The sequence below is a fragment of the Habropoda laboriosa genome, unplaced genomic scaffold (assembly GCF_001263275.1).
Source record: "Habropoda laboriosa isolate 0110345459 unplaced genomic scaffold, ASM126327v1 scaffold72, whole genome shotgun sequence".
Lineage (NCBI taxonomy): Eukaryota > Metazoa > Arthropoda > Insecta > Hymenoptera > Apidae > Habropoda > Habropoda laboriosa.
This window is the reverse complement of record NW_017100188.1, coordinates 903,408-919,007: the sequence shown is the minus strand read 5'-3', so window position 1 is coordinate 919,007 and position 15,600 is coordinate 903,408. Positions and strand designations below refer to the sequence as shown.

Below are 15,600 nucleotides of genomic sequence, written 5' to 3'. Positions count from 1 at the left end.
GAATATTCGCTCTAGATAAAATATCTCCTCTTTAATTAATTCATTAATTACGCACCTCTGTTCACTTTAATATATATATATATCTTCATTATAATTTACGTATACATATATTATATATTATCGTTAACGCGATGAATTTTCATCGATTTCAAATTGTACATTTTCAAAGTGTATATTTTTAACAATAGTTCGTTCTTTTTTTTTTTTCATTTCCTCAACACAATTTTTCTTTTTTTTTCTCCGTTCTGTTGGACGAAAATCGAAGAGACGTCGTCGCTTCCGGCGAATATAAATATCTCTCAATACACTCGACTGAACAAAAATGCACTTATTCTCTTAAATACTTTCGTTAATTGGTGTGAACAACGCTCGTCTATCGTTAAATTTCTCGCTAAGCTTATAATCGAAGACACCCCTCCTCTCTGAAACGGTTCCGTTAAATTAACTTACTCCGCTTTATCGAACATCGTGGTAAGTTTTCTTTTTTCTCTTCGCACAACACGTGAAGTGAAAGAAAGAAAGAAAGTAAAGAAGAAACTAACTTGATTTTTGGACACGACTCGACATCGCGAGCTGCTTCGATCTCCGTTCGATCCGTTAATATCAAACATCGTCACGAAATCGCGCGCGTTTTAGAAATAAAAAATACCTACCAATTAAACTAGAATTTTTATATTATCATCGTTAATTCTCGCCTCGGCTCCAGTCTCGAGGGCGAGACGCGTAAAAATTTGCTAGAATCGCAATTCAACTGTTGCAAATATACAAGTGTTCAACCTAATCCTAAATATTTGAACGCGAACAGCGTTTGTTTTCTTCTCTTCGGTACGTTCACAGTTCGCGATACGATAATCGATAAACACAATGCCTACGAAAAAGAACGACGATAAGCTGATTCTTGCAATGGTAAAAATTCGCGAAGGAAGAAGCATCGAAACACAGCGGAATCAAGGCACTCCCGGCTTCATTGCACCCCGTTCCCCCCCACTTCCTGTCCAATCTGTAGAACTAGGAAGACAACACGATCCAAGGACTCGTTAGGAAAAATCTTTGTCGCGGATGAACGCACTCGATCCGCCACGCGAGGAAGACTTTACAGGAATGTAAAGGAATTGCACTGTTCCCTGGAATATAAGCCTGTCCCACAATAACGCCGACTTCACACGACAATTCTACTCGACTCGTCTCTCATTGACAACGAGAAGAAAAGAAGAAAATAAGAAGAAAGAAGAAAGAAAAACACAATCGTCTTTCTCCCAAATTTCAGTCGAGAGTAATTCGTAGATTCTCGAATAGTTTGAATGGAAACTACATGGTATTCAAGAACACTTGTGATTCGACTGATGATCGATTATAATCGAAGAGGCCTCCAAATTGGCCTCCAGTCTTCAACGAAATCGTCCACCAAGCCTTCGGATCACTCTGACGCAATTGATCAGACTGTCTGAATCTGAACGTCTCTCTTGGTAATGAAGCCTTCGGTTCGTTAAATGTATCAAAACGTCGTACGTTTCTTTCTTGTTTCGTTTATTTTCTCGGGGAACGTTAAGATCTAGGAGTTTTGCAGCTGAAGAAGAGCTTGAAGACGTTGAAGTTCCTTTAAGAGCTCGCGATTCGTGTCTTCCAGGGCGGTTAACCTGTCCCTGTAGGAGGAGTTTTCGTTTGTTAACATGGTCACACGTCTCTCAAGGCCGTCCATGTACTCTTTTTTCTTCCGTCGAGACTCTTGTGCTGATATCTGGAACACGGAGCAATTGAATCATGCTTCGGATGATTTTGTTTGGTAGGTATTCGATGTGTTCGGTTGTTCGATGACGATGATGAGAGATTGTGACGATGACGAGAAGATTTGGGACTCTTTTTTAGTTCTGTGAAAGATGATCGGGACTTGGTGGAAAGTTTATAGGATAAAATGTTCGGTAGAGAGATGAATCTTCGTCGTGGTCGTTTCGAGAATTATCCTTGTGTGACTCCTTTTTTAGACGATGAATCATAAGTGGAGCATACGGAACGGTGAAAAAAATGAACAGCGGTAAAAGTTCGCTTTCGTCATCGGTATATGTAGTCGTTGTCACAGTGAAAACGAGCGACACTCTTGGCGACACATGCGTTTGCATTCACAAAATTTTCGTACGTTAAAAGTTACAAAATCGAACGTAAAAATTTGGATAAATTAAACGTTCGAATTAAATTGAAGGAAATTAAATTTTTACTGTTCGATGTTATGTTGAGAATCGTATTAAAAATTTGTTATCAGTTCGATGTAAATACTTGAATTCTTACAATTTTTTTCAATTTCACTCTCAATATTATTTACAGTGAAAGCTCTCCGTTCAGTGTGAATATTAGAATTTCTACAATTTTTCAAATTGCACCCTCGATATTTTTCATATTTTTAAGCTCACCTTGTTTTTAATTTTCCTGCGAACCTTCTTCAGGGATTTCTCCTCCTGTTTCGTCAACGGTAGTTTGGTGGGCACGGGGTAACCCTCCGCGATCAGTGTCCTCTTCTCTTCTTCCGTCAGCGTTAACACTCCCGTCGACCCTTTCTGCAAAATCAATTTCGTACAACGTCACAATTCGGTCAACCACTCTCTATTCACACTCCAACTTCGTCGTACATAATAGTCTCTATTGAAGTCAAAATGTAATCTCTTTCTAATAAATTAAAAAATAAAAATAAAATACCATTTATAATAATTTCATTTATTTCATTTCAATTAACTACAGAGAAAAATTTGTATAGTGAGCTTAGGAATAAATTTTGATTCGAGGATACTGAACATGTTAATTCATAAAATAATAAATTTATCTACATTGTTAAAACGACTGATTTAAATTCTTTCCAGAAATTATTCTAATCTTTAGTAACATACTTTTTGAAATTTTCCATAATTGGTACAGAGGAAATTTTATTTTTCAATATTAAATTTCAACGTTAATTCACAAAATAATTCATTTCTGTGAATAGTCAAAACGATTGGTTTATATTCTTTCCAAAAATTATTCTAATCTTTAATCGCATAATTTTTCTGTCAAATAGAAAATTATATTTTCCCCTCAAAAAATTTATCATTTATCGTTTCATAACAGTCTTATTGGATTGAGCAGAAAATTCGTGCCAATTTTTAAGTAAATAAGTAAAGTCCATGCTTTAAAGCAATAATTCTTTGCTCTACAAAATATGTATCGTTTTGGCCTATAACTTTTCGCCACTTTTCGGCAATTTGCAAATTCCATTTTGTCAAAAGAATTTCTTTTATTTCTTTTAAGATCGATAATTTAATTTCTAAATTTTACAGATCATTTGTGATCAAATTTTCCTGATAAACCCACCTTCTCCCTAAACATTAGATGCTTTGTTTGCTGTTTTGGTGGTATTTTTCTCTTGTTAGTGAAAAAAAATCATTAAATTCGTGGGAAATCTGCTCTATTTCCCTCCATCTTCAAAATACTATAACTTCGACAAGAAACTTTAGTAATTGACTTCCAAATGAGACGTGAAAAAATTATCTTTCAGAATATACGCCAACTTCGTATGTTTTCAATTTGTTTTATTTGTTCTAACGTATTCAAACACTATCTATCAAAAATCAGCACGAACTTTCTGTCCAACCCAATACAATGGACACGTGTTTAAACAAGATTTATATGCACAGATAATTCTTGAACAAATTATTCGAATCAGTAACAACACGCTCTTCAAAATTCCCTATAACACTGGTCAACACGATTTTTGCCACAAAGAATATTTACACAGATTCTTATGTATTTTTCGGTGCAGAATACGAATCTCAGATTTTTTCCATCACCTATAATTTTTGTATAATAATGCTTTGTGTTACTTAATAAAAACTAAATTCACAGAAATTTTATAATAATAGTATAAATACATATGGTATTCAGAAGAATGAAAACTTAATAGTAAAGAATTTTACTATACACGGTACAGGGCAAATAATAATTTTATTATACGAAAATTTAGGTGCCCTCAAAATTTCATCAGGAGATTTCGTGTATGGAAAAGCGATACCAGAGCAAATCGAGTGCTAATATGCTGACTGATCACTGCTGGACACTCAAATGGCACGTTTCTCGAGCAAAACATTCCAGGAAATCAACTGTTTCGTCGCGCAGGTACGGAACGCATGGGGTCTTCGTTGACCGGGTTTATGGCGCGCACCCACGAGAAGGTTATTTTTGAGAACGAAGACGCTTCGTAGTTCCGCGAAAAAATAAGTAATTTCTTACAGAACAATGCCTTTAGAATTTCGACTTTTCCGCGTCCTCGATAATCGAAGACGTGTCATAAACCAGGTATTACCGAAGGGTCAATCCACACGCGCGTATAACGGCACTCTCGGCCGAGGGTTGACCTGGCGGGAATTTCCGACGCGTCACCGAAGGACAGCGAAGATTCCACGCACACTCCTTCCAAGGAAAAGCGCGCTAAGGGCGCAATGGAAGGGTGGGTGACACTCAAGGGGCACGTTGATTGGTAATTTGTGCGTACGTGAAAAACCAATCAGCGTGCCTTCTGGCACCTGGCGGGGGAGTCACTGAGGACTCCAGAAAAATTCGGGAATCGAGCGAGAGATTGAGAAAAGGTTCCATCGAGCGAACACCGCTAGATCTCCAACCGTTCGAGGAGACAGACACAACACATTCGAAGACCGCAAAGGGTTGAAATCACATGTAAAACCTCATGTGACAAAAGGGGAAAGTAAAATTTCGTAGACCAGTGTAATTTTCTGTAATAAGAAGACAAATGAGCTTTTGCATTTTCCCCAAAAATCTTGCAATGGATGCGCGTTACGTTAACGGCAAATAAGTCTGGTATCGAAACACGATTGTTAAGGTAAGAATGACAAGTTCGAGAATTCGTGTTAATTAGCAGAATTCTAGTTTTGCTTACCGGTTGACAGGAAATCAAGGGTGTGTGGATCGGTTGTCTGGTGGTGTGCGTGGCGTTCGTGACGTACAGCCTGGGCGCCAACAAGCCCCTGAGATTCTGTGCGTGCGCGGAGCTCTGGGAATCTCGGCGTTCCGGCGAGCAGGAAGCGGAAGCGGTGCCCTCGCTGTCGGAGCTCGCGCTGCTCGGCGGCGTCGGCGGCAAGCCCTGCCTGGACGCGCGCAGATCCGCCTGCTTCTCGTCGCCTGCCTCCTCGTTATACTCCTCCACCTCCATACCCTGTTACACGAAAGTTTCACCTCTTTAAAGCATTATTTTCTAGAGAAAAGATGAAAAAAAGGGCAAAAGAGAATTAGAAGATTTGGAAATTTTCATCTGTAGTCTGTTTTGCGAGGGAAAACATTTTTGGAGAATCTGAAAATTTGAGCGTTTGAAGTGTTTTCATTATTTTCCAGAGAAAAAATGAAAAAAGGGACAAAAGAGAATCAGAAGATTTGAGATTCGAAAATTTTCATTTGTAGTTTGCAATGCGGGGGAAAACATTTTTTCAGAATTCGAAAATTTGAGCGTTGTAAATGTTCCTCCGCCTTCACTACTTTATTGCACAAAAGTTTCATCTCTTTAAAGCATTATTTTCCAGAGAAAAAGTGGAAGAAAGAACAACGAAGAATGAGAAGATTTGAGAGTTGCTTTTTGCCTCATTAAACGAAGCTTATCTTCTTAAAATATCATTTTTACAGAAAAAGAAGTATGGAAATTTATCTTATTAGGTTTTATAAATAATTTCCTTCCTTCGTGTGTTTTAAGAATATCATTTTTTTTTTTTGTTTTTGTAAATACACATGTCTGTTTGAAGAACATAACATTTTTGAGAACTTAAGGTGTTGCAACAGGTACACGTGTCTAACATTGGAAAACATTTTTTAGCTATAACAATAATTATATGTTATCTGTTGGAACAAGTGTTCGCACGTCACACGCGTGAATAGTCATGAATCATAGGTATTCGACCTAAAAGTTGCTAGATCGTTTGAACACTTGTTACACTTGTTCAGTTCTAACTGAAACTGCGAAAAAGATCAAACTGAATCCACTCTTCGTCATTCTTGTACATTAAAAAGGACACCAAAGGTACGCACATAAAATTAAATATGCAATCGTCAAATTTTCCTAATAATTCAATCGCTGAACATTACTTTCAAATAAATTATTATACAATTGTATTTCTTCAAATCGAACAAAATGTTTAGCATTCTTAATTTCTAATTGCATTTTTTCAAGTCGAACAAAATGTTTTACATTTCTAACTGATAATTGCATTTTTCTCAAAGTCAAACGTGTCTCCAAGTGTACTTCAAAGAAAGATAATAAATTACCTGATAATATTCCTCGTCATCCTCCTCGCTGTCGCTGTCCTGCGCCATGTGGCTCTTCGAGAAATGAAAAGTCTGTGGAAACACCATGGTTATCGTGTTCTTGTCGTCGACTATCGTCGTATGACAGGATTCCGATGGACTATTCGGCGCGCTGAGCGGTTCCCCTTTGATCTCGGCGCACCCCACGTCTTCAGGTACTAAGTTGTTGCTTCTCTTTAGGATAATTGTTGAGGTAGACGACGTCGACGACGACGAGGACAATTCGTCGCGGCCTGACGCGGTGTTCATCGAGATCGCTGGGAAACACTCCTCCTCCATATCTAAAAATCCAAAAATCGTCGCATCTCGATAAATAAAAGTCACAAATCCAAAAATCATCGCATTTCAATAAATAAAAGTCACAAATCTAAAAATCCAAAAAAACCAACCTACACTACCGGCCAAAAGTTTGGAATCTCACTTTTCATCAATATTAAATCTGCTTATAGATTTGAAGTTTATCTCAATTCTACATTTATCAATTGATTCGAACGATAAAAAATTCTCAAAGTCGCTCGACTTTTTTCTGGAAATTTTTGTGTAAATTGCAATGCTCAGTGATACCAAACTTTTGGCCGGTAGTGTGTGTATCTCAAATGTTCTCTTCAAATTTAAAAAATTGAAAAAACAATTTTACAATATAGAAATTATATTTTGTATGAAAATTATTTGTTAGCATATATAGATAACGAAAATTCGATCAGCATCAATAAAACTAGTGCAACTTCTTACATCCTTTAATTTATTTCATCCACGATGGAAAATGAAATTGCACAGTGTGTGAAGTACAAAACGTAAAATTCTGGAAATGCGGGACAAAAATTGCAATAATAAATAAACGAATCATCAAAAGAATTGCGAAAAGAACACTTACGTTAAAAAAAAACCCTACAATTAAATTCGCAATGTTAAACGAAGAAACTTTCGAAATGATCAAAATTAAAATTACCAGAATTTTCGACGAGAGAACGGTTTCACGTAAAATCAAAGAAAGAAGAGGAGCAATCCATATCGCAATAAAATGGTCGTCGACGAGAGCAGCGAAATTACGTGCTTGAATGCGTACAATGGCATCACGAGCAAACAGATAGTGACAGTAATCAGATCCAGTCATTATATGCTTCTGATATAGCATCGTGCGACAGGAACGGTATCGTCTTGAGCTGTTAATGGATCGACGATGTGCACAGGTCGCGCAAATCGAATTAAAAGGCGCTGATGATTCTGCAAATGTGTACCAACCGCGTGGATTTCACCTCTAAGTCAGTTGTATTATCGTATCGATCTTATGTCTCTTTTTCTGTAACGTTATATCGTGCTACCTTTCAAGAGGATGAAGTGGTGTCTCGTGCATTAGCGACAGACGTTCCTCAAAGTTGAGTGTAGGAAAAATGAGAATGAGGTATACTGTGGCGGCTGGATGCGTCAGTGAGTAATAGTGATTGGATCGTGGCTTTGGAATTCTTCAGATTTATTAATCACGATATTAAGTTTCATTCAATTTGCGAATGACGATGTTCAGCTTGTGAATGGTGTTAAGATTCTATGAGTTCGCTAAGAATAACGAGAATCTCTGCTGAGAATAGCAGGAAGATCCTTTCAATTTGCTAATGATCACACGTAGAAACTTTTTCAACTTGCTTATGGTAATACTAAAATCCTTTTGAATTTGCTTACAATCACACCAAATCACACGAAGGTCCTCTAAATTTGCTTAGATATAGTTATGTGCTTTGGTAGTAGGGTTCTTACTGTTCACCATAGATAGTGATAATGTCACTTTCCTATTGTGGATCTATTAACGACGTGATTAGGATCTTAGAGGTCCTTTGAAGTTAGTTAGTTCTCTAATTAAGCGGTACCTACTTTGGATAACGAGCTTATTAATGGAGAATTTCATCGGCAAAATTGGCTGATTGACGTTGGCGATCGGTGATGTTACCTAAGTCCACTGGTGGTTATATCACGAAAATCAGCAGAATCTGTTTATAGACTTGGAAACATCGCTGGATTCGTAGATGAGTTCATGTTATTGTCGATATCGACTAATCGAAAAATTCAATCAAACCACTGTTTCAATTAGTCGATATTAATTTGAAAACGTTTCCTTTATAATTGCAACCTTTTTATGAAGTTCCAAAAAAAAATTCTTTGCTTTGTAAACTTTGAAAAAAGTTCAGTTTCAGTTATCATTAACATATGTGAAGTATGTATTTCTAAACTTTTGAAAGATGCTGTACGAGGTTTGATCAGAATGTTTAGGGAATTTTTATTTACTTCAAGAAATATTTATTTATTCGTGATGTGATCCCCTTCAAAGTAATCCTCATCCGATATAACACATTTGTGCCAGCGTTGTTTTCAATCTTCAAAACATTTTTTCAATGCACTTTTTGGAATAACTTTCAGCTCGTTCAGCGATTTTGCCTTCAACTTACCTATCTATAATCGCAAACCGGTGTCCTTTCATTGTTCTCTTCATATTTGGAAACAAGAAAAAATCGAGGTGACGAACATGGGTTTACGGTTATAACATTGAAACAAAGATTCTTAAAGGACCAAGGCCAAAAAAGCGCGCCAAGTTCGGTCGAATGTCAAGGTTCTCCTTACTGTTTTCTTCGATTGTAACGGCCTGGTCCACTACGAATTCTTACCACCAGGTCATGAGGTCAATAAGGAGTGTTTCCTAGAGGTTTGACGCCGTTTGCGTGAAGCAATCCGAAAAAACGACCAGAATTGTGGAAAAACAACTCGTGGAAATTGCGCCACGACAACGCACCGGCTCACGCTTCGCTACTTGTCCGAGAATTTTTGCGAAAAAACAACACGATAGCGATGCCTCAGCCACTCTTTTCGCCGGACATTGCCTCTTACGATTTCTTCTTGTTTCCAAATATGAAGAGAACAATGAAAGGACACAGCTTTGCAACTATAGATAAGGTAAAGGCAAAATCGCTCAACTAGCTGAAAGTTATCCCAAAAAATGCACTGCAAACATGTTTCAAAGATTGAAAACAACGCTGGCACAAATGTGTTATATCCGATGAGGATTACTTTGAAGGGGATCACATCAATATCGATGAATAAATAAACATTTCTTGAAATAAATAAAAATTCAGAGAACTATTTGACCAAACCTCGTACGTCAAAATAATCATCAGTGAATCTACATATTAAATTACTATACCTATTATTCAAATCGTCGAATTACCATTCCTACAAGTGAAGACATCTAAATCGTAACACAGTGAATTTATCGTTAAAACTGCAAAATAATTCTCACTGTATATTTTAATACTTTGCAATATTAACCCTCCGTAGGCAACCTGGATTGTTTGTGTCCAAGTCCAATTTCTTTACGGTTTTAAGCTTTCGAAAAATCTAAAAAAATTCTGGACAAGGTAATTATCAAAGTCTCCACTACATTATACAATTATTCACTAAATCAAACGTTTAAAATTTTCTTCAATAAAAATAGAAATTCGTTTCGAAGAAACACGCAAGTGAAATTTCACTTAGCGTCGTCAAAGGTTGCCTAGGGTTGCGAGGGTTAATATTCGATAACACCTAAAACGAAGGATTTATGCCACCGATGCATTCTAGGTGTAATAAAAATGTTCATATGCTCTCACCGTCGATTCTGCTCCGAATATCCAACGATTTATGGTGATCCAGGTTAGTAGAATCGATGGAGGAACTGGTGGTGGAGAGGGAGGCGCCAACCCTGTCGGCGGACGAGCCAGAATTAGGTGTATGAGGGTTGGCACCGGGTGTCGCGGGGCTCGGTGGAGGACTCGACGCCAACAGACTGTAATTGTGCTCGGACTTGATCGGTCGTGGACCTCCGAGGGCGGCATCCGTCATCAAACGATCCCTCAACACCACTCCCATCGAAGATTTGTCTCGTATGCTCAACGCATTGCCCCATTCTTCTTCCTTGGTCCCCATCAGAACGTCCTGGCCGAGGGCCTGCAAGTAAAACACCCTTATCAAAATCTTCCCTCTGTTGGTCATTTGTTCGTCTCAATAAGTAGCTTTCCTCGGTTAACAATAGATCACACAAATTACTCATATTCAAAGTGCAAATGCTGTTGAATTTTTTCTCCACAATGGACGTTCCATTTAATAATCGTTTCAAATATTTCCTCATAATTTCTTCTGTACAATTATATCATCCTTCCTTCTTTTTGTGCGAAAGATACTTTGCTTCAAGTATCTTTTGCACAAAATTCTGATCTCTCTGTTCGCATAATTCCTTTCATAATTTACCCACACTTCTCAGAAAGAAATAACCCTCAAAAACCAGTGCACATCCAGAAGTCCTCCACAATGCACACTCCACTCAGTATTCATTCTAAATTTCTTACGTACAATTAAATCCCCCTACTTAGTATCTTCTGCACAAAATTCTGTCCTCCGTGTCCACATAATTTCCCTCAATTTACCATCGACAAACGAGCAACCCTAAAAAGTCACTGCTCGTCCAAAAGACACTCTCTCTTAACCAATCAACCCCAAACACCTTTCACCCTATTTTCCATAAAGCGACAAAAAGAAAAAAGATCCACAACATGCAGCACGTTAAACGTGAATTTCCTCGCACACAGACCACAACTATCTCTCCTACTCAGCGTTAGAAAGGTCTCTCATCTCGATATTACGATGCAGTGGCATGGTTGCCAAGGCACACGCGGCGGCCAAGCAGAGAGCCAAGCGGACGAGCTCGGCAAATCAATGGACAGGGGAGCAACGTTCGAGGCTGTCAATGGCTGCCAGTTGTCTCGATAGAAGGTGTCAAGGACCCCGCTTCTAAAATTGTACGCGCTCGTATCCCGAAGCGGTCACGCTTGCCTCGACCAAGGAGAAGGGCGCGAGTCGAGCTGGTCAAGTTGAAGGTCGAAACTGCCTGGCCGTGCCAACACTTGCTTCTCTCGCCCTTGTTCCAACAGCGGCCAACGATCCTAACCTGGCCCTTCTACCATGCAGACCCTTTCCCGATCCAGCAATGCGGAACTGCGAGTCAAGGTCAAGGCGCAAGGTTCTCTCGCCTTTTTCTCTTCTTTGTGGCTCTTCGGAAGGGAAGAATCGCTGTTTATTTTACTTGCAATGGGGATTCTGTGGTGTTTTGTGGTTTAGAATGGACGGTTTGTGGTTTCCTTTTTTTTTCTGGGTTTTTTTTTTTTTTTTTTTTTTTTTTGTGGAAGGTTCATGAGGAAGTTCGAGACTGAAGTTCTTGAATTGTTGTGGAAGGTGTAGTTGGGATTCTTTAGTGAAGACACTGGAATTTTTTTAGAGAAATTCTGAAGCTAGAAAAGTGTAGTGTAATTAGTTCAACGAGGGCAGTGAAATTTTCTTATTTAGAGTTACGAAGCTTTGGAAAGTGATTTGGAAGTTTTCTGATGGAATTGCGTAGCTCTGGAATTTTTGGGAAATTTTCAGGCCAAGAAAAGCATAGTGAAAAGTTCAGAGCCTTCTGGGGAACAGTTTAATTCAATGAGGACGCTGGAATTTTCTTATTCAGAGTTATGGAGCTTTGGAAAGTGATTTGGAAGTTTTCTGATGGAATTGCATAGCTTTAGAATTTTTGAAAAATTATTTAACCAAGCTAAATACAGCCGAAATTTAAAATTCTTCTGGAGAACAATTCCCTTTCTTGAGAATTAAACAAAAAGATTACTGAACTTTGCAAACCCTTCCAAAAGCTTTCAAAAACAATTGCAAAACTTTGAAACCTCCTTCTAATTTGTTTCTATCTTAGACTATAAGTTCTCCAATTTCTCACTGAATGAATGTAAATCTTGACTTTATGGTCAAAATTTTCCTACTTCGACAGTTTCTTCCATTCCAAAACGATGATTGTGGCCCCTCACAGGAAGCACTATGATTAAGCAACAGGAAAGTTTTTACTTTCCACGGTCCTTCCATTCATACATAAAAACTGACTCACAATTACTACGGTAGCATTAAAATAATTCGAATCTCTCGATCATTTTTCTCTCGGTACTTTCTTATATTCCTATACTCTCCGCCATTATGTCATCGTTGCATAATCTGCTGGAAGTGATCGTAGAGTATATTATTCGAAGGATTAGAATTTTAATCCCAGAACAATCGTCCAGAGCGAGGAACGGTTTCGCATGAAATTTAATAACCCGACTGCCTAACCACAGTGAACTTCTATTATACTTTGCCAGCCGGTTGCGAAAGTCCAGATACGTTTTGAACAGATACCGTTACACGTGATTGCGTTACATGGCTGCAACGGGGAAAGATATTCTCAGCCTCCATTCGAAAGTCGATATACAATGAACTGTTGCTATTATAAAAGTGAACGTCCTATACCGGGTACCTCGAAAATAACTGCAAAAACGAACTTTATTTAACTAAAAATACAGGGAACAGTCTACAATCGGTGTGTTTCGAAAATACCAAGGCATATTTTTATGTAATCTATCTAACCATCGAAATAACCACACAGAATACCGATAAAAATTTATTTTCGACGTAACTATTAGGTGTACAAATTAATTCGTGGCCTTTGTTTCGTGGATTTATTTATTTAAAAAAAAAATATATATAGTTCAGTCTTGGAAATAATCTCCATCACTTGCTATACATTTATTCCATTTCTCAGGCAGTTGGCGAATTCCCTTTCGAAAATATACACCTAATACATTCTACACTTGTTCCAACGTTTCTACTTATCTCAACATTTTTCAACCTGCTGCATTTCCTCGAAGAAAAATGTTCTTCCCTTCGAAATATTCACCATTTGAGGGAAACTCTTTACCCCTAAAATTATTTCTCAAATATTCGAACACCAAGAGACGAACAGACTTGAATGGTAATTTGAATTTCGCGCGTTCAACGCAACCTGTAATTCCAATACGAGGCTAAACCTTTTCTTTTTAAAATTCGCTAAATTTGACTCGAGGTTTTGCACAGATACTCCCAAATGTCACAAGAACTTAACAGCAAAGCAATATTTTATTTTTTCTATTTTCTAATTTTCAATTGTAACTTAACGCGAATTTAATTCGGCTAAAAAATGAATGGAAATAATAATACAGAAATTATGCACATTTTACGTGAAGCAATACTGCAGCGAAGATAAAATAGAAAGGTTCTCTCAAAAAAGCGATTCGAGGGACAGAAAATTACTCGACGAAAGAGCACTCGAACACAATCGTGACTCCGGAGTAATTCTATTCAAGCTTCTTCCGTACCTTCATCAGCTATTTCAGTCGCGTCGCGCGTTTCGCTCTTTCCCCCGCTCGTTATGGGTCGTTTCTCTAACGGACGGAGAACAAAGCCGGTGATTTCCAGAAGCAAGACAATTATTCTGCCCTAGACAATTAGCAACCAACAACCTGGGACCGCGGCTCGAACCTCAGCGACACTGTCTCCTCTTCAACTCTTTTCCCAAACGGGAAAAGCAATTTCTTCGACTGACTGAAGTGAAGAAAGAGAAACGAAACGGGGGGATTGTGTACTTTTCAACGTTTCAAGTAGCAAAGTTGTCACGAAGTTGTGACACAATTTTTATTCACGATTTTCTGGGACGAATATGGTAAATAGCTGTTTCCTTAGAAAATTTGTCGTCGAGTGTTCTGCTGTGTATATTTGCGAGATATTGTTGAATTAAAAAGAGAAGGGTAAACAGAAAATTGAATAGAATAAGAAAGGAGTATAGAAATAATTCCCAAAAATAAATAGTTTTGTAGAATTTGTGAGATAGTATTGAATTAAAAATAGAAGGGTAAACAGAAAATTGAATAGAATAGTAAAGGAATACGGAAATGATTGCCAAAGATAAATAGGGAATGGTTCTTTAACAGTGAAATTATGAAAATGGTTCGTATTTCCAAAGATAAATAATTGGTCAATCTTGTAACAGCGTAATTTTTGAAAATTTTCTTGGAAAATTTGTCACCGAGTGTTCTATGGTAATTATGAAATATTTTTCACCTGTTTCTCTAATTTTGTGTCGGTGAAAAGTTCCTCAAATTTGTAACACAATGTAGATTTTCAATTTTCATACACGATTTTCTATAACAAATATAGCAAATGATAATTCTCCTTGGAAAATTTATCATGAGTGTCCTGACGTAATTGAAAGAATTAAAAAGAAAAGGACATTCGTTTAAAACGAATGGTTTGCATTTCTAACGACAAATAATTTTTCAATCCTGTGGCAACGTAATTTTTGAAAATTTCCACGAAAATTGCTCCGAGGAATGCAAATTTGAAAAACACTGTAAATTGGCGTTGTTTACAGATCTCAAGGGTTTCCAACGTTACCCTCAATTGCATAAAAACCTGCAGTTTAGCAATTCAACATTATTTCACTCACATTACTTTTATCATTCCTCCAGAAACCAGCTAATAATCATTCTACAGCAACTTGAGAATAATATTCAACATAAAAAGAAGAATAAAAAAAAAAAAGAAGATATAAAGAATTCTTTCCTCAAAAATAACTGGTTCGTACATCACACGAGAATTACTCGAATCTATTGCACTGAATAATAGGAGCACGGTCGTTGACCCTATTATTCAAGTTAAAAAAACGAAGAAAGAAGAAACGGAACAAGTCAGAGAATTCCTTCTTTAAAATTCTTCTCTTTCCTTTTCTCCTGAAACTTTTGCGACGTTTTCTCCAGTTTCAGGAAGGGGAGTTGTTAGACAGCAACCGGTCGCGTTGCCAACTGCGAACTGGCACGTTCAGCGACTGGATCCACGAGATCTGTTGCGTTTCAGCAATGCGGAACTCATACCCAAGGTCGCGACACCACTCTTCCTTTTCCCCCTCGTGTCGTCGTCTCTCTCTCTCTCTCTCTCTCTCTTCCCTTTCTATCTTTCTCCATTCTGTGCGCTCATTCTAGCACCCTGTATACGCTTTTCTGTTACGCTTCAGTCGCAACGTCGCCATTTATCTAGCACCTTCCACGTTTCACTTCCGCCGGAAGTCAGCCAGTAACGGATCATTTTCCTCTGGGTACTCTGGAAGATAAGGGTGCTTCCGCAAGCTTTCTCTGAGCTAGATCTCTAGTTTCTCTCGATTTGACATTGCTTCGATGGAAACAGGGTGATAATTCAGAAGCAATATTTGACAAAAATAATTTTTCTCGAGAAATTTCATTTGTTTGGAAATTGAATTTTTTGGGAGAAGATTGTTGGACATAATGAATTGCGAAGGTTATGTCTAAAACTAATTTGACAAAAGTAATTTTTCTTAAGAAATTATTTTAATTTATATTAAAAAAAAGATAA

The 15,600-nt window shown here is 37.7% G+C and overlaps 1 protein-coding gene across 1 annotated transcript in view; it reads right to left on the bottom strand.

Annotated features, from left to right (window-relative positions):
• Window positions 1–1,485: 1,485 nt before the first annotated feature.
• LOC108579776 (cyclic AMP response element-binding protein A) overlaps window positions 1,486–15,600 on the bottom strand; it is a 63,392-nt gene continuing 49,277 nt past the window's right edge. The window contains exons 3-7 of the mRNA XM_017943383.1: window positions 9,960–10,296; window positions 6,289–6,608; window positions 4,916–5,191; window positions 2,406–2,549; window positions 1,486–1,738 (exon numbers count right to left, since the gene is read on the bottom strand). Of these exons, the coding sequence (XP_017798872.1) occupies window positions 1,553–1,738; window positions 2,406–2,549; window positions 4,916–5,191; window positions 6,289–6,608; window positions 9,960–10,296 (1,263 nt within the window). The 3' untranslated portion in view covers window positions 1,486–1,552. The remainder of the gene's footprint in view (window positions 1,739–2,405; window positions 2,550–4,915; window positions 5,192–6,288; window positions 6,609–9,959; window positions 10,297–15,600) is intronic.